This window comes from Loxodonta africana, chromosome 17, assembly GCF_030014295.1.
Source record: "Loxodonta africana isolate mLoxAfr1 chromosome 17, mLoxAfr1.hap2, whole genome shotgun sequence".
Taxonomy (NCBI): domain Eukaryota; kingdom Metazoa; phylum Chordata; class Mammalia; order Proboscidea; family Elephantidae; genus Loxodonta; species Loxodonta africana.
Window position 1 is genome coordinate 34,823,656 of NC_087358.1, and position 23,454 is coordinate 34,847,109.

Sequence of the window (23,454 nt, forward strand, 5' to 3'; positions counted from 1 at the left end):
CAGCAAACTTCTAGAACACGCCACTTCTAGAACATGTCTTACCGAGCTTGGTGTCTGCACAGGGCTCTTACACTGCACAGGAGATAAATCTATTGAATAAAAGACCTCAAGTGAGGCCTGAGCACCATTATGAGGACTACTGGGAGAAGCTGGAGATAAGGAATCAGAGATACTTCCGTTCCCATCTAAAAACAGCTTTCTTCTGAGAGATGAAGAACTGAGGTTTCCAGGAGACTGATCAGCAAATTCATCAGCTCTAAAATAGGCACCTATATTAAATGTTAACAAATTAAAGGTAAAGCTAAGCGTTGTGAAAAGCAATTATACTTCTATGTTAATCCAATTTTTCTTAAAAACCAGCACGTATTACATGTTTGAATTTTTTTTAAATGGTAAAGTTTAACTGCATGCGTGATGTTTTCAATCTTAAAACCATTCCTTCTTTTTTGAATGCTTCATTATTAGTATAGGTAATACCAATAAAACGTGTCCCATGAACAGTTTGTGTCAACAGTAAAGTTCCTTACAACAGAAAGCAAATTCAGGCCAAGTGAAAGAAGACATTTTCCCCAGTTCTTTAGAAAGAGGGATTCCCATTTACAAATAGCCAGCAAAACAAAGCCTTCTATTTTAGTTATTAAGAGTTCAAACAAATACAATATTTACCTAATACATTTTCTAAGTTAAAATCCACAGGAAGAGACAGCAATGTCTGACAAGCAGCTAAAAGCAAACAAACAAATACAAACATGGATAAATCAATGAAAGCATATTACATGCACTTTAGCACGTCCTTCACAACCTACCACCTCCCCAGGATATTCCAGCCAAACCATTATCTCATCTCCACGTTCTATTACAGACCATGCCACCTTCCTACACGCAGTTTCCCATACCTTCAAGCACACTGATGTAAACCTGGTAATGGTGATGGTAATGGTAATGGTTACCTCCTGGCTATGGTGATGGAATCAAAAAGGAAACCAGTCTACATTTGGGAATAGGCTTCTCAATATTAATAATGTTCTAAGGAATGCCTTCGAGGCAGAAATCAATTCACAGGCTTTGAACAAAAAAACAACATACTCTTGCTATTTTTAGAGCATGGCTGGATGTATCTATTCCAATATATTTGTTTTTAAAAAGCAACTCTCATAAAATAGAGTTATACAACTTATTCATACAAAGTAAACAATCGCAGTTCCAGTTAAGTATTACCACACGAACTGATTTTAAAACCAAACGTAGCTTAATATGGTACATCTATCTTTTCAGATTGTATTCATACCCACCATTGCTTTTCTCAGAATGAATGGTCAACTTTCCTCCAACTGGAGATTCACTATTTATATTTATACCTGGAAAACATTTTAAATGAAAAGTCTTATTCTTCACTTACTTTAGGATTACTTTTTCAAGGGTAAAAAATAAGGTGAAAACTTCCATTTTACAATATTTAAAAAATAAATGTCTACATATATCAGTATATATTTTGGCATGTTTCCATTAGCTTCTTTTTGTTTAACCTTTGAAGGGGCATAAGGATAAAACTAGAAGGGCTACCATAGCAAAAAAAACCAAAAACCCAAAGTCATTGCTGTCAAGTCAGTTCTGACGCATAGTGACCCTACAGCACAGATTAGAACTGCCCCATAGGGTTTCCAAGATTGCAAATTTTTACAGAAGTAGGCTGACGCATCTTTCTCCCATGGGGCAGCTGGCAGGTTTGAACCACTGATCTTTCGGTTAGCAGCAGAGTGCTTAAGCACTGTGCCACCACAGCTCCTTACCATAGCAAGTACCAAACTCGTTGCCGTCAAGTTGATTCCGACTCACGGTGACCCTAAAGGACAGAGCAGAACTGCCCCATAGGGTTTCCAAGGAGTAGCTGGTATATTGGAACTACTGGCCTTTTGGTCAGCAGCCTGAGCTCTTAACCACTGTGCCACCAGGGTCCCATAGCAAATAAGGAGGCATCAAATAACACTTTCTGTGGAAAGCATGGTTGCTCTCCATTGTGTCAACTGAAAACGATTAAGGGTGCTCAGAAAAGGAGGGTGAGAATGGTTACACAACTCAAAGAATGTAAGCAATGTCATCGAATTGTACATGTAGACGCTGCTGAATTGGTATATGTTTTGCTGTGTATATTCTCAACAACAGCAATGAAAGAAAAAAAAAGGTTAAGGATGCATTTTTAGCTTCCTATCCTCACTATCCTCAAACATTAAGGATATATGTCCTCTATGATCTAATGTTTTTCCAAACTAGATTTAGATAAACTGTGCCAGATTATTTTCATAAAACCTAAAACTCAATAAAACCATGTTTATCTTCTTCCTCAACAGGAGTAGTAAAAAGTCATTGTTTTGCTCTTTATACTAACAGATATACGGCTACAATTTTTTTTAACAACCTAACATTAAGCTTCATAACTTGAAAATTACCACTGATAAAAACTAAAACAATGAAAATGGCTAATTAAAGCAAAATTAAGGGGAGGAAAAAGTGATAAAACAAGGAGACCAAAAAAAAAAAAGAAAAAAAAAGAAAACCCATAAAAAGCTTAAACTAAGATGACAGAACAAAGGCCAGGAAATGAACAGTTCAAAATAGTAAATAAATAAACAGGTGAAAGATTGAGCACGTAAATGAGTTAACGCTGCTTATTTAAGACTATCAGACTGGGTAAAAAAACAAAGTAAAAAATACAATCCTGGATTCAGAGGCCTTCTTTGCTGCAGGCAACATGACCTTCTATAAGACAAATATTTACAGAATTCCACTGCCTAAAATCCTGTAATATCCTTGGTCTTTAGGATGAAGTTCAAAGACCTTAGGCTTATGAGGGCCTTCAAACCTTGCCAACTTCTCTAGCATGGCTTCTCTCCAGCTAAACATTATTTGAGTACCCTGAAAATACCAGGTTCTCTCTTACCACCTGATATTTCTCACATACTTTCATCTTGCCTTTTCTACTGCATCTCCCAAGTCTGGCTAACTCAAGACTCAGCTTAAATTTTATCTTCTACCATGCCTACGGTGGCCTCCTTAGGGTACTTCACAAGCACAGCAACATTATCACAACACTTTTCAACTCCATCTTGTTTCCTCAGTTGTTTCACTCTAGAAGGACTTCTAAAACAAGCTTAAGACCACAACCATATGAGAGAAAAAAAAAATTGATGGATTTGATTATACCAAAATAAGAATTTCTATGCAACCAAGTACATCAAGAACAAACATAACAAGCATATGAAAGAATGCGAGATAGTATTTGAAATGTTTAAAACCAATGTTACAGTAATACACAAGGTATCTTAAAAATTAATGGAGGGGGCGGAGACAGCAACTCCAACAGAGACCAATGGATTAGAAATAGGCAATTTACAAGAGAGGAAAATCTGAAGGCCGTTAGTATATGAAGAACAGAACATTAGAACAGTTATTTAAAATGTCATACAATCTATCAGAAAGGCAAAAATTTGAAAGCTGGATACTGCCAAGTGTTGGCAGGCATGGCAGGACATAGGAGCCCTCGGCACTACTGGTGGCCGCGTAGACAGCTGCAGCCTTTCTGGAGAGCATCTGCCTCTGCAGAGTCAAATCAGGTAAACGCATATCCTATAACTCAGAAATTCTCTGCCTACATATATATACCCCAAAGAAATTTTCACACACGACCATAGATTAAAACACTTGAGGATGTTCACTGAATAATGGCAGGGAGCTGAAGGCACATCACTGAGAGAACAGAAGCGAAACGTAGAGAGTAAATTAGAAGCTGCAGATTAGATGTCCACAGAGCAACCTGGATGAACATTAAAGCTGGAGTGCTGAATAAAAACGTAAGAAATAGAATAAGACAATATCATTTATATAAATTAAAAATACATATACATGTAAATATACATATTTTACAAGAACACCTAAAATTACCCATAAACCCATCAGAATGCTGCCTATGGGATGTGAAAAAAGAGTGGGGAGTGATGTCATCAGGAACCAATCAATCAAGACAAAAGAAGGCAAAGAAAAACCATTTCTCGTCAGAGTGTAAGTTGGGTAAAGTTATACACTGTGAAGTGTGTAGGTTGCGGCAACAGGCTGACTGGCTGGCTCTGCCATCTTGGTCGTGTGACCTGGGCCAAGTTTCTTCATCTGTATAATGAGGGAAATAGTAGCATATACCGCAAGAAGTTGCTGTGACCTCATGGGATGGTTGTGAGATGAAATAAAAAAATCATGTAAAGTGTCTAGAAAGAATCTGGCAACAGTATGCCTTCAAGCTATGTAAGCCAAGAGCAACAACTTTGGAGCCAGACGGCTAGAGTTCAAACGCCAGCAACTGGACAACTTATTTAACCTCTGTGCCTCAGTTGTCTCATCTATAAAATGAAAATAACTACTACAGCCCAGTAGGCTTCAAAAGCAAAAAGTTTAAACAATAAAATCAATATGCTTGATTAACTAAATGTAATGGAACTTTGTGCCCTGTAAATGTGGTATAGAATCTGGTGGTGCAGTGGGTAAAGCACTCAGCCCCCTAACTGAAGTCGATGATTTGAACCCACCAGGCACTCCAAGGAAGGAAGACATGGCAGTCTGCTTCTGTAACGATTATAGTGCAGGAAACACCATGGGGGCAGTTCTACACTGTCCTATAGGATTGCTAGGAGTTGGAATCAACTTGACAGCATACAACAACACCAAAACACAGTATAAGTTTTATTTTGAATGTCCATGGGATCTTTACAAAAATTGATCAAATATTTGGTCCCAAAAGGAGACCTCAATAAATTCCAATGAGGACAAGTTGTATAGGCCGCAGAGCAACTAATAAGACAAGAATTAACAGAAATTTAGTCAAATTTGCTATTAAATAATTCTGTGTCAAAGAGGAAATCGAAACTACAGTTACACATAATTTAGAAAGTAATATCACTAGTAATAATATATATCAAAACCCTTGGACTGTAGCCCAAGTTGTACCCTGGAGAAAAATTAACAACCTTCAGCATTCTTATTACTGAATAAATAACTAATAAATAAGCATTCAACTCAAAATGATAGCAAGGCACAAAGATTAACTGAGTGTGAGTTCTAGAGCCAGACTGTCTATTATTAACCAACTTTATGATCTCGGGTAAACCCAAAAACCCAGTGCCATCGAGTCGATTCCGACTCATAGCTACCCTATAGGACAGAGTAGAACCACCTCATAGAGTTTCCAAGGAGCGTCAGGTGGATTTGAACTGCCGACCCTTTGGTTAGCAGCCATAGCACTTAACCACTATACCACCAGGGTTTCCATGATCTTGGGTAAGTTACTTAAGTCTTATACCTTGGTTTTCTCATCTAGAAATAAGAGTATTAATAGTACAGTATCTTCACAAGGTAGCTGTGAAGATTACATGAGTTGATGCATATACCTAGAATAGTACACCTGGCACATAATAAACATGGTAGTTATGATAGTTAAGGTTATGTGTCAACTTGGCTAGGCCATGATTCTCAGTAGTTTGGCAGATATTACATAATCATCCTCCATTTTGGGATCTGATGGGAGCAGCCAATTAGCTGAAAGGGGACTTGGGGGTGTTGCCTGTATCCAATATATATGGCAGTTCTGGCAAAGCTTGCCCTCTCTGGATCCTGCAGCTCTCTGGCTCTTGGGATACCAACTAGCAGCCTCTTGTCTGACCTGCCTGTTTTGGGCTTGTAAGCCTCTGAGACTACGTGAACCAGGAGAAGCCTAACAGCGTGAGCTGTGAGCCACTTCCTTGAGATAAATCTCTCTCTCTCTCTCTAAACACACAGACATACAGAGAGACACAAAGACACAGACACATACACGCACACACACGCTTCACTGGCTTTGCTCCTCTAGAGTTGTTATTCATTCACATGTCATTGGCTCATACCATTCTTCTAGCCATTTTCTGTGTTCTGGCCCTACTGGCCTTCACTGAATGGGCCAGGTTCCTTCCCTCCCCAGGAGTTCTAACTCCATGCTAAGGCCAGCAAGGTCTAAGTGCCCTGGCCTCTGTCTACCTCTGCAACCTCTCCTTTTATCTTTCCTCCTTACTCACTGCATTTCACCACCCAGTCACTTGCTCTCTATTCCTTTTAACCTTTTACCCTGTTTCACTTTTTTGTAGAACTTTGTACTGTATTATATACATATATATATACAGCACACAAAACAATACTTTTTTTTAAGTGAAAGTTTATAATTCAAGTCAGTTTCTCATACAAAAACTTAAACACACATTGTTATGTGACCCTAGTTTCTCTCCCTACAGTGCGATAGAACATTTCTCCTCTCCACCCTGTACTTCCCATGTCCCTTCAACCAGCTCCTGTCCCCTCTGCCTTCGCACCTTGCTTCCAGACAGAAGCTGTCCACGTAGTCTCATGTGTCCACCTGAGCTAAGAAGCACACTCCTCACCAGTATGATTTTATGTCTTATAGTCCAGTCTAATCTCTGAAGATTTGGCTTTTAGCTTTGGACGAACAGAGAGTCTGGGGGCTGTGACCTCTGGGGTCCCTCCAGTCTCAGTCAGACCATTAAGTCTTTTTTTTTTAAAATGAAAATTTGATGTCTGCCCACTTTTCTCCTGCTCCATCAGGGACTCTGTTGTGTTCCCTGTCAGCACAGTCATTGGTGGTAGCTGGGCACTATCTAGTTCTTCTGGTCTCAGGCTGATAGAGTCTCTGGTTTATGAGGCCCTTTCTGTCTCTTGGGCTCATATTTTCCTTGTGTCTTTGGTATGCTTCATTCTCCTTTGCTCCAGGTGGGTTGAGACCAATTGATGTATCTTAGATGGCCACTTGCTAGCGTTTAAGACCCCAGAGGCCACTCACCAAAGTGGGATACAGAACGTTTTCTTAAAACACTTTGTTATGCCAATTGACCTAGATATCCCCTGAAACCACAGTCCCCAGATCCCTGCCCCTCCTACTCTGTCACTTTTTAAAGTCTATATATCCTATGTGAATCCATAAATATGTATGGATTGGAATGAAAACCAAATTTATCAAGTATTTGCTTTACAGCAGGGAAACAGGTGAAAGGAATGGAAGGAGTACAATGGGGAATGACAATTTATCTGTGATGCTTTTATTTCTTTTATTCAATTTTTTCATATTTTCTTTGTCAATTGTTATCTCTGGATGGTGGCCACACAGACCTAGATTGTTCTCTTTTCTGTATTTTTTTTGTTTTCAGTTTCTCAAAATGCAAAATTGTTTAAGAAATTAGTAGGAAAAAATAAGCTTTAGTTTGAAACTTTAAGTTCAGTTTAAGATCTAATATTAAAAACCCAGTGCCATCGAGTCGATTCTATAACATCCTATTTTAATTTTTTCTTAGTATGCGAACCAAGGAAATTCTAACTACTACTCTTAAATCTGAATTAAAGTTTACATATACACAATTTAGTGAGTATAAATACTCAGGGTCATTTAGCATCAACCAATGCACTAGAGGAAACCCTCGTGGCTCAGTGGTTAGGAGCTACAGCTGCTAACCAAAAGGTGGCCAGTTCGAATCTACCAGGTGCTCCTTGGAAACTCTACGGGGCAGTTCTGTTCTGCCCTGTAGGGTCGCTATCTTATCATCTGAAAACAAGTTTAGCTGTCAAATAAACTTATATATTAAAAGTTGTGTTTTCCACATTCTACATCCCACTTTGGAGAGTGGCATCTGGGGTCTTAAACGCTAGTACGTGGCCATCTAAGATGCATCAATTGGTCTCAACCCACCTGAAGCAAAGGAGAACGAAAAACACCAAAGATACGAGGTAATTATGAGCCCAAGAGACAGAAAGGGCCACCTAAATGAGAGATTACATCAGCCTGAGACCAGAAGAACTCGATGGTGCCCGGCTACATCCGATGACTGCCCTGACAGGGAACACAACAGCGAATCCCTGAGGGAGCAGGAGAGCAGTGGGATGCAGACCTCCAATTCTCGTAAAAAGACCAGACTTAATGGTCTGACTGAGACTAGAAGGACCCCAGGTCATGTCCCCAGACCTTCTGTTAGCCCGAGATAGGAACCATTCCAAAAGCCTACTCTTTAGATAGGGACTGGACTGGACTATGGGATAGGAAATGATATTGGTGAGGAATGAACTTCTTGGATCTGGTAGACACATGAGACTATGTGGGCAGCTCCTGTCTGGATAGGAGATGAGAGGACAGAGGGGGTCTGAAGCTGGCCGAATGGACATGAAAATAGAGAGTGGAAAGAAGGAGTGTGCTATCTCATTGGGGGGAGAATGACTAGGAGTATATAGTAAGGTGTATATAAATTTTTGTATGAGAGACTGACTTGATTTGTAAACTTTCACTTAAAGCACGATAAAAATTAACTTAAAAAAATTTTGTTTTCCAGAGGCCAGTCTTCTAAAATCCTCAGTTTTGTGTAACAGCTACAAACCCAGATGTAGTCCTCACTCTGGTGCCTTTAAAATGTAAATAACACTAAGAAGCTCTCAAGAGAAAGGGATGATTGTACTAAACAACATGACATATATAATTTGGCAAAAGCATCAACAAAGACCAAAAAAAGAAAAAAAAGTGTGTATGGTTACATATATATGTGTATATAGGTGTCTTGGTCATCTAGTGCTGCTATAACAGAAATACCACAAGTGAATGGCTTTAACAAAGAGAAATTTATTCTCTCACTGTCTAGAAGGCTACAAGTCCAAATTCAGGGCGTCAGCTCCAGGGGAAGGCTTTCTTTCTCTGTACGTTCTGGAGGAAGGTCCTTCTCATCAATCTTCACTTGGTCTGGGAGCATCTCCGTGCAGGAATCTCAGGTCCAAAGGATGTGCTCTGCTCTCGGCACTGCTTTTTTGGTGGTATGAGGTCCCCATGTCTCTCTGATTGAGTATCTCTTTTATATCTCAAAAGAGATTGGCTCAAGACACTATTTAATCTTGTAAATCTCATCAATATAACTGCCACTAATCCATCTCATTACATCCCAGTGATGGCATTTACAAGACATAGGGAAATAACATCAGATGACAAAATGGTAGACAATCATATGATAATGGGAAACATGACCTAGCCAAGTTGACAGATATTTTTTGGGGAAACGATTCAATCCATGATAACAGGCATCTGTTACAAGTGTAGGTACAGGTGTATACGTGTGTGCACAGAGAGAAGTAGCTATAGGTACGAGTACAGACACATGCGTGCAGCACCGTATTTTCATAGAAGACACAATTAGATACTTCTCAGACTTAACTGAACACCTTGTGAGATTGGTTTTCTAGGTTTGAAGGCTTAGGACCTTAGTCTCATGGGACAACTCAGCCAATTGGCGTAATACAGCTCACAAAGTTCATGCTCTGCACCCTAGTGAGGTGAGTAACTTCTGGGATCTTAAAAGCTTGTGAGCAACCATCTAAGATACAACTATTGGTCTTTCCTCATCAGGAGCAGAAGGAACACAAAGTCTCAGAGAAGAAACTAGTCTACAGAGCTAACAATATACATGCGCCATAGCGTCATCTACCCTGAGACCAGAAGAACTAGGTGGTCCTCGGCTACCACTACCAACCATTCTGATCAGGGCCACGATAGATGTACCCTGACAGAAGGGGAGACAAATGCAGAACAGAACTCAAATTCTTCAAAAGTCCAGACTTATTAGACCAGTTGAGACCAGAGGACTGCCTGAGACTATTGCCCTGAGATACTCTTAATCCCTGAACCAAAACTATCCTGAGATCACATTTTAGCAAAATAACAGCATGGCACACATATATTATTCATAAGTACGATTCTCTACTAAAAAACCATCTATATGAGACTAAAAGGTCAACAGTTATTCCAAAGCAAAGATGAGAAGATAAGGGGACGAGGAAGCTAAAGTACTGGAAACAGAACAATCAGAAGGCAATTAAAGAGAATGCTGACACATTATGAAAATGAAACTAATGTCACTGAAGAATTTGTATAGTAATTGTCAAATGGGAACCAAAAACACATTAAAATATTATAAAAAAAAAAAAAAAAGGATGGAAATAAAAAGAAAACAGTAGAAAAGACTATACTTTTATGTCAGAAGGGCTACTACTGGTTATCTCACAAAACAAAAAAGGAGTGTTTTAAGTCTGCAGATGTCCATAAAAGTTTAGACTTTCCTTATAAAAGTCAAAATACTACCACTGCTAATAATAGCTAATGTTTACTAAGTGCTTACTATTACAGGCACGGTGCTAACTGCTTAATGTGTATTACCATATTCAGTTATCAAAACAACTCTATGACGTTAGACTACTTTCATCTTATTTTTACAAACGAAGAAACTGATTCAACCAAAACGACACAGCAGCGTTATCCCCTGTATCAGTATAAACAAAGTACACAGCAACTACATATAACGTACAAAACTACAACAAATTTCATGACTTTCCAGCTAATTCTGGAGCAGCCTATACCTTAAATTATTTTATGAAGCTGAAGAAACTGAGTCTGTTTAAGAATGATTTCCAATTTCTACCAGGCAATGAACCTGAATGACATTGTGTGCTTGTTCACACTACACTGATGGCTTCCATCAAGCACACGCCTCAGTGCCTGACATAATCAATCATTGGTCCAGTATTCTGACAATTTACGTTTTGTCTTATCATCTACAATGCTACCTTAGCACATAAAAAATTGTAACAGTAAAGGCTAATAATGCAAGCTAACATATATAAACAAAACCACTTTTCTCCCTAAGTCAGTATTTCTTTAGGTAAATACTACTAAGCACTTACCAAGTGCTAAGGACATGATTTTAGAGGTATTATCTCATTTAATCTTCAAAACAACCACCCTTTTACAAATAATGAAACCAGGGCACACAATAAGCTAAATAACTTACCTAAAGTGACACAGCTAGTAAGCTATATTGGTAGGATTCAAACCCAGAGAACATTACTCTAGAGCAGGCAAACTATAGCCCATGCCCGAAATTTGGCTGGCTTTATTGGAACACAGCCACATTTTCATTTATACATCATCAATGGCTACTTTCATGTAACGACACAGTTGAGTGGTTGCAACAGAGACTGTGTGGTCTACAAAGCCTAGAATAATAAATATTTGGTTCCTTACAGATAAAATTTGCTGACACTGCTCCAGCGTTGCCCAACAAAGCTTTTTCTGAGATGATGGACATGTTCCATGTCTGTGCTGTCCAGTAAGATCACTACTAACCACATGTGGCTCTTGAGCATTCGAAATGCAAGTGTGACCGTGAAAGTAAATTTTTAATCTTATTTATTTAAATTTAAACAGCCACATGTGGTTAGATGCTACCATGTTAAGAACTGTGAAGAGTCTGAGATTTTACCCTGTTTGAGAGGTAATACATTAACATGCAAAAGTTCCAGACTCTGGCTGAAGATATGTAGCTTCTGGGTCAAAGACAAACGACTTTATTATTCACAACACAGCACCCAGCATGAACTTCACGTTCACACCATTTCCCTTGTCCCCCAAGTCTGATGGAGGTGACATCGAACAGCCTAAGTAGATGCTGTGCATGCAATGGGTTTGTGTCACAGCTAAGGAACCCCAAGTTTAGGAAATCTCAATCTTTTATTATGAGTTTCAAGCAAATCTGCTCTAAGAGACTTTATTAGACTGAACAGCAAACAAATTTACCTCCTGCTATGTTCATGATACAAACAAGCTTGAACAGACAGTTTGGGAAAAAAAACCTGTTTGTGTCTCTCCTCGTAAGATGTGCACAAATGCAAGACCCATGGAGAACTGTTTCCTTCCCAATACTGTATTGGACAGCACAGCTCTGAAGCCCACCCTATTAACCACTGCACTGTATCACCATAGGCTTGATTAGCCTATTAAAATCTATTGTATTTTTACCAACTTCTTGATCTCTCCTAACTCCAATTTTGTTATAGATCACATAAGGTTGATTCATTTGTTCAAAAATTCAACGTTAAAGAAATTGGGGGAAAAAACTGAAGTCTAAAAAAATGTCATGTTGTACACAGAATTTTAGAACTGTAAGGGATGTTAACAGACAATCATCTAGTTCAACTCCTTTATTTTACAAACAGAAAACTGAAGTGTAAAGAGACTGAATAACTTGATAAGGTCACCCTTTTTGGTTTATGATAGCATTAGGTTTACAACCCAGGTCTCCATCCAATATAGCATTCTACCTTTAGTTTATAATGGCTGAGCCTGGTTTTTCAACCCAGGTGCCACTACTTTTAGCATCTCTGTAATCCTGGGCAAGGTCTACAGAGGTTTCTAAACCTAAGTTTTCTCACGTATAATATGCGACCAATAATAATACCTCCCTCATATGCAGCTCTTGTAAGGAATAACTGAAAGCACATAGAAAGTGTTCAATCCATATTACTATTGTCTTAGTTATCTAGTGCTGCTAGAGTAGAAATACTACAGTGGATGGCTTTAACCACCAGGAAGGAGCCCTGGTGGCGCAGTGGTTACAAACTCAGCTGCTAACCAAAAAGGTAACCCACTGGAATCCACCAGCTGCTCCTTGGAAACTGTATGTGGCAGTTCTACTCTGTCCTATAGGATCACTATGAGTCGGAATCGACAACAATGGCTTTAGTTTTTGGTTTAGAAGTCATTTAAGTATTCATCCTTTGCTCTACCTTTAGGAGAAACCAGTAAGTTAGCAAAAAACAAAGCAAATTAAGAATTTCCTTAGGAAAAAAAAACAAATTAACCTTAAAAAATCACTGCTAGAGTCATTAATAACTTACCACTATATTCAACACCACCTATTTCTGCATCTGTGGATCTACTATAACCACCATTATAACTGAAACTCTTAATGGTCATTAAGAAAAAGTTAAATTTAGAATAGAATGACCAAAAAAGGAATTCAGTATATTTTTGTAAAGTTTTGAATCCTAACCCTTAAGAAGTTAAATCCTCTGTTATCTAGAAATTCCATTTGTGAAGGATAGCAAGTGCTTACCAAAGGAGATGAACTGAAACGTCACTGTATGCTGCTGTGTATTCAGTGGGTAGTAATGTTTGCCCTTACTGTATTCAAAGTCCACGTAAAGCTATCTTTTTCTACATGTTCTTTGTGTTGTTTTCAAATAATAAGGCTTAAAAAAAGTCAGCACCTTTAGTATAGATACACTGTTAAAGTATCATTAAAATCATTACAATGCGTGAAATGGGAAAAATAATTAGGTGACAAAAAAGCTGCAGATCTCAAAAACATTCTGAGGTAAAATCAGATCTTCAGTAACGAAGCATCCTGGTGTTTTGAATACTTTGCTCTACGAGAAGCTTTAAAGAGCTGCTGTTGAGTCGAAAATCAGTTAAAAGAAATTGTTCAAAGTCTATGCTTCAGCAGGGGCCCGTCTAAATGACAAACGCACAAATTCCACTTACATTCTAGGATGGGCTCCCCAATGTCACCTTTCTGGTTCAAAAGCCTTTTAAAAATGATTTGTAGTAACTCACATTTACTGGAGTGATACTCTGAAAGCTGTTTCCCTTCGTGATCCGTCCAAGGAGAGGGTACGATGACATCTTTAGTGAAAAACTAGGAAAATCAAAGTCATGGAATGAGGCATAAATTCCCCACAAAATATAAAGTTAAAAGGCACCTGTGTTTATTTTCATTTAATCATTTCAAACATGTCATATACTGATTTTATAGTTATACTTAAAATTTTTATACTTAAAAGCACAAAATGACTAAAGGTGAGATACAAAGAATTTAAAGTATATATAAAGAGAAGTCTTAATACTTCAACCACTTAAATTTGGATCTTGCAAGTTAAGATACAGGCATTAAACATAGAGCATATATTTTTAATTTCTCCCTCCAAATTTTGTTCTTTTTTTTTTTTTGGAAAAGGGAGAATGAAGAGGGAAGGAACAAATGGAGATAAGGGTATGCAAGTAAGCCGTTATGAATGGTGAGATAAAGCTGGCTTGCATTGGCTGGTAAGATCTGATTATTAAATATTTGGGAATTATGTGTACCAGTTGTTAAACAAAGCAGTTATCAAAATAAAATTATGTAAACTTACAATTAAATAAATTATATTAAAAATAAAGGCCATAAATACTTAAAACTCATCACTTGCTAATTATTTTACCACATTTTACCAATATCTATGCTCTTGGGATTAATTACATCTTTTGTATCTGTAGGGTAGAACGAACACACATAATAGTGTGCCACTGCACATCTCTTCCCATTCAGTGATGTACATCAGTAGCTTGAAACTGGCATCAACTGGAGTAATTACACTATGGGTAGCAGCAATCAGACTCCCAACTCCGCAACCAGAGAGCCAGTTGTTAAATATTTATCAGTACACCACTGAATAAATGGAGATGGAGCATTTGGACACGGGCAGTCCTCGGGTTACAAACGCCCAACTTACAGACAACTCATACTTAGGAAAAGACTGCCATAAAGCCTATTACATTAAAAATTTGATTTAAATACAATGAGTCGTAATAACATACTCACGAACTACTTTGTAACATGAAAACACTGCATGGTTTTGAAGTGTTTATAAGTGTTTTATATGCTTAAAAAAAGAAACCAAACCCACTGTCATCAAGTCAATTCTGACTCATAGCAACCCTACAGGACAGAGTAGAACTGCCCCACAGGGTTTCCAAGAAGCGGCTGGTGGATTCGAACTGCTGACCTTCTGGTTAGCAGCCGTAGCACTTAACCACTATGCTATCAGCGTTTCCTTTATATGCACAGAAAGGTAAAATATATTCTATATACTAAGACAAACATTTGATTGATGCCAATAAGAACCATATATACCTGTTCGGGCTTACCCACAAATTCACCTAAAAAGAGACTTAGTAATGGATCTCGTTTGTAACCTCAGGACTACCTATACATTTCTTTCCTCTCTCATTCCAAATAAAATTAAGCCTAATATAATACATTTGTCTTCCCTCTCTGTGTTTTGGGGGCAAGTCCAAACATTTTCTTTATATTCTGCTACACATGTGACAAAGAGCTAATTTTCTTAATTAGACTATCTATGAATGTGTAAGAAAAGATTTTAAAGAAAGGAAAATGGACAGAGATTATGATACAGACAATTTCCAGGAAAAATGGAAACATAAAGGACCCATAAACATGAAATAATTCATAAGTTCACTCAAAATTAAATACAAAGCCAAATAATGAGATATCATTTTTTCTAAAGTAAAAAGATAAGCAAAAATTAAGAAGTATGGTAATACTTAATACTGCTGATATGAGGAAAAACGCAGTATCATATATACAGCCAGAAGTATAAATTATTAGTATAGCCTTTGGGAAGGCCATATGACAAAATCTACCCAAAGTGGTAATTCACAAAGTTTCTACCTTAACAAGTCCACTTTAAGTACACAAAGGTGTATATACAAGTATGTTCACCCCAGCATTATTTGTGATAGAAAAAAACAAACACAACCTAAAAGTCTATCAATAGAGCCTGGGTTAGGTTATGGTACATCCGTAAAATGGAATACTATGCTGCTTTTACAAGAACGTACATGCTAATTATCAAAAAACGCCTAAGAAAAATTATTAAGAAAAAAACAAGGTACAAACCAGTATGAGAATGGTGATCATATTTGTCTACAACATTTAAAGGATGTATAATTTTATATACATAAAATTGATCTGAAAAGGACACAAGAAATTTCATACTAGTTACCTTTAGAGAGTAAAGAGGAAACAATACAGCAATAAAGTGGCTTATTGTTTTTGTTTTATATCTTTCCTTTACTCCTTGAATTTTTGTTTTTATTATGTGCAGTATTTATTACTGCTATTTTCAAAAATAAAAATTAAAGTGAAAAAACTTAATTTGTTTCTTCTACATTAACCCTCATCTTCACTATGGCTTAATTTTCATAAAGTTTTGCCTTCTGAACTTCCTTTTAAAGTTGAGGATTCTAAAGAAAAAAACGTATTTTTCAAAATGCTAAGAGTTGGGAAAGAGTCTGAAAATATTCAAGTGGGGAAGAATTAAGTGACTGGATCAGAGTGAAAATTCTGAAGTTACTAGACAAAACTAAGTAGATAATGTTTGGCAAGAGTAAAGTATATGAAACTGTATTCTAAGAAATGCGCCATATCTGAATTCCAAAGGACATCACCTACACTAGAAAAATAAGTACAGTAGGAAACATGGCAACACCTGATCTCTGAACATGTCATAGCTGAAGTCTTCTGGGGTGCAGAAGTGCCAAGTATACCTAAGAAATAGAGGGGGCCAGAGAGGAAAATAAGAAATATTGCCACAGACTTAAACACTTTCTGAGGAAAGAACTAGATAAACTTTATACTCTAAAAGAAGGAGATTGGCAAACAAACAAAAAAACCGAAAAGTAGGAAACTTAGTTCATAATCTGTATTTAAAAAAAAAATTGTGACATACTTTTTCTATTTAGAGGTAAGACATTCTATTTCATGAAATACATTCTGTCTTAAAAATCCAAAGTATCAACAACAAAAAAAGATAAAACCATTACTAATGACAATCTAAAGGCTTATGGCCTAAAAATATTCAACTTACTCTACATAAACTCCAGCCTGAAAGGAAAGTTTGTGCTAATCAATATTCCGAAGACACAAGAAAGACAAACTGTACTAGGCTGAGAAAGAAAAGATGAATGAGGCACAATATTGGCCAAAAAAAGAATTCAGTCTAGAAGAGAAAAAAACAATTACACCAGTAATTATGACAGGTTCTGGACTAGCTGGAAAACACTGGTTTTATAGGAGCCCAGAGGGGCACTGAATTTAGCTGGGGGCAGGTTGGTGAGGAGATGGCACAGTGAAGGAGTTGAAGGAAGTCTTCTCAAGACGTGACATGCATGCAGAACTGAACTTGAACTAGCTTAATGATCAGTAACAGTTTTAAGTTACCTCTTCAATGGCTTTTTGTCTTTTGTCTTCCACATCTTTATCTATTCTATACAGAGATAAAGAAGAAAAAGAACCATGCCATTACTTTAGTTTACTGAACATTTAAAATAATAATCTTTCAGAGGAATAATTTTTCTGAGTAGAAAACTTACAAATGCTAAGCTTACTTTAAAAAAAACTGGTACCGTATAACATTCAGTAAATATAAGTTTAGTATCGTGAAATTCAGCATTTCATTCTTTTTCATTCCAGGTTTGAACAGAATAATATTTTCTTTTAAATGGCTTATAATGATATAATTTAAATTTACTATTAATGACACAAAGAAATTTGAAAAAAACTTTATACTTTCATTACCACAAATTAAGTACTTCTTTCTAGAGAAATCTAAAAACTGCCAAATTCTTTCTCTTCAATTTATAGCAAGTTTATCATAGCAGTAATATTAAGGCCAAGTCTTCTATGAAATAGAAGAAAACGATCATCCTTACAGTTTCTGAATAAACAAAAATAATCACTATGAAGTAAAACAACATATCAACTATAAAATTTTGTCCAGATGAAATTTTTTTTCACTTTGATGCAATATGCAATTACAGCAACACAAATTCTCAGTTATAAGATATAATATAAAATGTTGGGTCTAAAGCACAAGGCATATACTTGCCAAAGACTAAGCAGTTAGCCTTGTAGGACCACTTCTTTATTCTCTTCCAAGAAAGAGTAATATTTGTTTTCCATCAATAAACTGGTAAGACACTTTTTTATGAAAACTGAAAACCATTTTCTTTCAAAAATTTTTCCCATGAATATAAGGATGTACATGTTTCAGAAATTCATCAAGTAAATTTTTCAACTAAGGGAATTATGAGACAATACAGTGATAATCCACGTTATCTCAGCCTGAACAGCAGCCATTTTGGGATAACAACTCAGTTCTTTTCATTTTACCATGGTCGAAATGACAGTACATAGCAATCTCAGCATATGGTAAACTCTGACCTAGCATTACACCTCTTTTAGAAACCTGTTGCTGCTTCATCAGGGGGACCTAAAGAACCTGAATTACTCAGGTGATTGTTGGAAGCAGTCAAAATCAGTTTGGCCAAATATTACAGAGCCAGATCATGGAAGGTTTTAAGAAGTCATATAAGGCAGAACACTGGCATGATGCATACAGACTACAGGTGTGCCCTGAGTATTGATCCCTTGGACTGGGGCAACCCAACCCTCACCACCCAACCCCTCCTGTGTGGATAGACTCATTTGTTTACAGTGGTATGCCTTACAGCTATCACTTTCTATGTGTGCCCTGACATGGAAAAGGTGGGAAGCACTAGAATAGGGATTTCTGATTTGACAAGAAGAGATACAGGAAGCCACTGCTTGTTTCTAAGAACAAATCAACATCTTTTAAGAGAATCTACTCACTAACCTTGATGGATGCCATAATCATTTACTGAATTACATTAATAAATTAAAATTAGGCCCTGTTCTTTTCTCCTTTCCTATCTGACAAGTCTATCCTGTGAGCTACACCAAAATTCTTTTCATAAACCTACTCAGCTAATAATATATCACTTAATAACAGGTATAAAAAGCTTGCGTCATAACTTAGGTCTAACTGCATTGTTGACTCTTAGGGCAGGAATAATATCCTATACTTCTTCAGTGTTCCTCACAATGCCTCCTGGTCATCAACAAATGCCTCTTGACTGCTAGATTTGTTTTATAATAGTTGTCAATGGTTGAACAGACTGAACAGCTGAGGCAAAATAATAAAACAGTTTGTGTGAAACAAAAAATCTATCAGTAACTGTGACTCATTTGCTTATAGAAGTCTTTTTTACCTTCTTTTTCAAACATACTATTCAAGTTTAGGTTAAAATCCAGGTATGCTCTACCACCACTGTATCCCCTTTCCATGACACTATCAATGGACATTAATTAATTATAAGTGAATGGTAGAAGAAGGGCTAGGAAAGTCAGAAAAGTATTCACAAGAACATCTCAACATGTGTACATCTTCATGTGATTAAATTCTAAAGTCAAAGGGCAAAGGGTTATCTGTTGGATTGATAACACATCCAACATGTCTACCCTTAGTGCAGACTGAAAAGCTGGTCATAGCACCTATTTGACTTTTTTGAATATAAAAAAAAAATCAAGACTCTTCAACTGATATAAACAAGAAGAGTCCCATCAAACAAACACTGCTACCTGACATGTGGAATCAAAAACTAGGTCTGTGCCCCCAAGGAAGTACATGTTCTCAATATATTAGGCATCATTAAGCCACACAAGTCTGAGGCACACTAGTGGTTTGAAGCCTACACAATACATCAACAAATAAATTCAGGCTACTCTGGTTACTATGAGTTATAGATGCTAACCAAAAGGTCGGCAGTTCAACTCCACCAGGCACTCCTTGGAAACCCTATGGGGCAGTTCTACTCTTTCCTAAAGGGTTGCTACGAGTCGGAATAAACTTGATAGTAATGGGTTTGGTTTGGTTTTTTTTCTGGTTACTACGAAGAATTGAAGGCAATGTAATTCCAAGGAGCCCTGGAGGCCCAGTGGTTAAGAGCTTGGCTGCTAACCAGAAAGCTGGCAGTTCAAATCTACCAGCCGCTCCCTGGAAATCCTACAGGGCAGTTCTACTCTGTCCTATAGGGTCATTATAAGTTAGAATTGACTCAGCAGCAATGGGTAAGTGTAGTATAAGGAGCTCTGGTGGTCAGTGGTTAAATGCTCAGCTGCTAACCAAAAGGTTAGCAGTTCAAACCACCAGCTGCTCTGTGGGAGAAAGATTACAGCCTTAGAAACCCTATGGGGTAGCTCTACTCTATCCTACAAGGTTTCTATGAGTTGGAATCAACTCCATGACAATGGATTTTTTTTTTTTTTTTTTTTGGTAGGTGTACTATGTCAAAGTTGGATGATTTTCTAGAAAAGTTTTCTTTATTGCTAGTGAACACTCATCCATTCAATGTGTCTTAACTTGGTAAGGGGACTTTCAGCTTCTCCAATTATAGATGGCAACAAAACAGTATTTTGCTTTATGCACACATGGCAAAAAAAAAAAAAGAGAGAGAGAGAATACTCTTAAAAAGGAAAATAAAATTTTAAAAAGTCAATGACAGAAACCGTAATCATGTACAAAGGTATGAATTTCAAAACACCTTGCCCTCTATCAAGTGCTGAAGAGGCAGAGTTACTTCATAAGTAGCCCAAGAAGAAGGCTATCTCTAAAAAAAAAGGACTCCCACCCAGATGTGGAACTCTCATCAAGGGAATCTTTGCAGATACAGTTCTTTGGACTAACTCCTCATTTAAATGGAACAAATTGAAATTTTTCCACCCTGTTATCTTTAGATACAAAAATATTCAACCTTTGGAATTTCCTATCTCTCTTCACTTGACAGAATGTTATTACACTTTGGTGCAGGGAAGAAAAACTTACCGAGAATGACTTAAGTATAAAGCTTGACGATGAATGTCCTCTGGGTCTATTTCTACAGGATTTATTACAGCTAGTTGATCAATAGACCATCTAAATTTCCCTGGAGTCTTAACAAAAGAAAGTAAGCTTATCAGTAGAGGCAAACTAAACTAGTTCATCAAAATGCTAACCAATGTCACCTTCAAAAACAATGTGAAAAGCTATAATACAAAATATTTTAAAGTTCTTATCTTAAAATTTGACTTTACCACTAAATTCAGTGGCAAATGGTAATCATCACACTAAATCAACTTACTTGACTATAACTCTTTTGAAATATCAAAATCTATCTGGTTAATTTTTAAAATTATATACAAAACCAAACGAAACCCACTGACGTTGAGTAGATTCCAACTCATAGCATCCCTATATATAAAAACAGAAAAATCACGACACAAAAAGGGAAAAAATTCAACAACACTCATCAATGATGCAATATACCCATGTAAAAGTAAAAACTTCTTAGAGTTATCAAGGGTCTTTACTATCACCAAGAATAAACAGAAATTAAGCAAAGTTCTAACCATAGAAGTGGCTGTAAAAGCTCATAAACTGGTTGATTCTGAAAATAATTATGAATGGTAACAAGTGCTGCCATTTCTTATTCAACTACCCAGCTGAATCAAAAGCTTATCTAAACTGCAATCCGTATTTAGAAATATATTTTTTACAATTCAGACCTAAAGCCCCAAGATGCTATGGTTTCTGGATTTGAGGAAAATGTTGCAGACATCCTATTATTTAAGACTAAGAGAAAAGTAAAACCTAATGAGCCAAAAAAAAAAAAAAGGTCAATTAAATATCACTGGGTCAGATTAATGAAAAGACTCAATATAAACTGTAATACTGCCGCACTTTCTTCTTCTACACATCTGCTTATTGTCCAGGATGACAGAAAAGGGAGCATAAACAGTTACCCAGTTTGTAGTTTTACTAAGCAACTTACTAAGGTTAAAAGATCAGGCTTCAAAAGAACTTCTCCAGTGCAGCAAATAACAATAAAAATAAGCTAAACTGATGAAAAAAAAAAAAAAGCCTCTGCTAATCTCCTAAAGAGCACTTTCTCTTCCCTATTACCCTTGGACTTAACTATCAATCATAATATGTATCACACTATCTTAAAATTGCTAGTTTAGTTGTGTCTATTAGAGCAGGGGTTGAATTCTTTTTGTACAGCCTACAAGCTAAGAATAGTTTTGAAATTCTCAAAGGACTGAAAAAACTCCAGAAGAAAATTACAATGATGTGACACGTGAATATTACATAACATTGTAATTACAATGTCCATTAAGTAAAGCTTTACTGGAACTCAGTCACGTTTATTTGTATTGTCTATGGCTGTTTTTGGAGCCCTGGTGGCACAGTGGTTAAGTGTTTGGCTGCTAACTAAAGGGTTACCCTTTGGGGCAGCTCTACCCTGTCCTATACGGTTGCTGTGAGTCAGAATCAACGTGACAGCAATGGGTTTGGTTTTTTTGGTTATAGCTGTTCTTGTATTACATGACAGAGATAAGTAGTTGCCAAAGTGACCAGATAACGTGCAAAGCCTAAAATATTTCCTGTCCGACCCTTGACAGAAAGTTGCTGGCCCCTGCATTACAGTATAAGCTTCTTGAGAGTTTCCGTATAATGATCTCGACTATCTCACAGTGTAACCCCTATGCCTAGTTCTATCTGATATGTAAACCGAAAACCAAACCCATTGCCGCCAAGTCAATTCCGACTCATAGCGACCCTATAGACAGAGCAGAACTGCCCCACAGAGTTTCCAAAGAACGCCTGGTGGGTTGGAACTGCTGATCTTTTGGTTAGCAACTGCAGCTCTTAACCAGTTGCCACCAGGGTTTCCAGACACCATAGCAGCCTTCAAATAATGTTTGCCAAATAAATGAGAACAGAGTAGCTATTAGATGACACAGCTTCTTCTCTAATCTGGTATTAGTAGATACATCATTACCCATAGTATCTAACTACACCTGCACTGGCATGGAGCTATCCTATGTTTTCTGTTGAATTAAAAAAAAAATGCTAACTAAAAAAATCTTCTAACTTATTTTTAGCCCAACCACTAGATTACAATGAATGCTGCAATGAAAAAAGCATATTCCAGCTATACGTACTCCATGATATATTTCTCCCTTACTTTGTAAAGAAAGGATATTTAAATTTAAAGTTATTTGTAAACACAAGTCAAAAATAACTTACCGGTAATTTTGTTGATTTAAAAACAGAGGGACTGGAGACAGTTTGCTCATGGAGATTAGAATAATCACTAGGACTTTCAAAAGGATTTAAAACAGTGATCCTTCCTGGAGTTTCTGGTGTTATTTGCATCTTTGATTCTTTGACATCTTCCATAGCACAAAGAGAAAACTAAAACGAAACCAGAAATATGTGTAATAAAACCACAGAGCGCCGTAGATGTTAACTCTGACAACTAAAATGTATTCAAGAAACACGTTTCATAAAAAGAAAGAACTCAAAACCTAATGCTCTTGGGTATTTTGTACAGTTCACAAAAAAGCATCACTTATATTTTCTCAAGCGATCCACCAAACAACCCTGGAAGCTAGTGAGATAAAATCTCACTTGGCGGAAGAATTAACAAGCTCACACAAGTTAAGTGGCCATCGTCCAAATTAGAGCTCAGATACACCTTCGAGGCAACTAAATGTTACCAACGGGCACAAGATTCTTTTCGACTAGTGGACTTACAGTTTTTTATTCCTCATCTAAAGTCTCTAAAGAGTTTCAACATCCTTCCGACACCCCAGCAAATCCCACCAAATTGCAGTTATTATTAAACAATTCTTAATAGCAAGAATTTAAAAGATAAGGACGCTTGTGCACGGATCCCTTCTTGAACATTAGACCTCGCCAGAAAAGTATGACTGATTAAAAAAAAAAATGATTAGGATTAAGAGATTAACGGTCTTTGAAGTTATCCTTCTTTAAACATCCTCCTCTCGTCAAGACACACAGGATAGAAGGAAAGACTGCATTATT

General features: G+C 37.0%; 1 protein-coding gene across 7 annotated transcripts in view; it reads right to left on the reverse strand.

Moving 5' to 3' along the window:
• Window positions 1-23,454, reverse strand: part of BORA (BORA aurora kinase A activator) — a 41,942-nt gene that overhangs the window by 18,091 nt on the left and 397 nt on the right. For 2 of the 7 annotated variants that reach the window (XM_010589417.3, XM_010589418.2), the window contains exons 2-8: window positions 22,654-22,821; window positions 20,410-20,516; window positions 16,947-16,992; window positions 13,502-13,583; window positions 1,293-1,358; window positions 667-723; window positions 43-269 (exon numbers count right to left, since the gene is read on the reverse strand). In XM_010589417.3, coding sequence (XP_010587719.1) covers window positions 43-269; window positions 667-723; window positions 1,293-1,358; window positions 13,502-13,583; window positions 16,947-16,992; window positions 20,410-20,516; window positions 22,654-22,806 — 738 coding nt within the window. In that variant the 5' untranslated portion in view covers window positions 22,807-22,821. Of the gene's footprint in view, window positions 1-42; window positions 270-666; window positions 724-1,292; window positions 1,359-13,501; window positions 13,584-16,215; window positions 16,274-16,946; window positions 16,993-20,409; window positions 20,517-22,653; window positions 22,822-23,454 lie in introns of those variants that run through there. The other 5 variants (XM_010589422.3, XM_010589421.3, XM_023547303.2 and 2 more) reach the window with 5 other exon arrangements.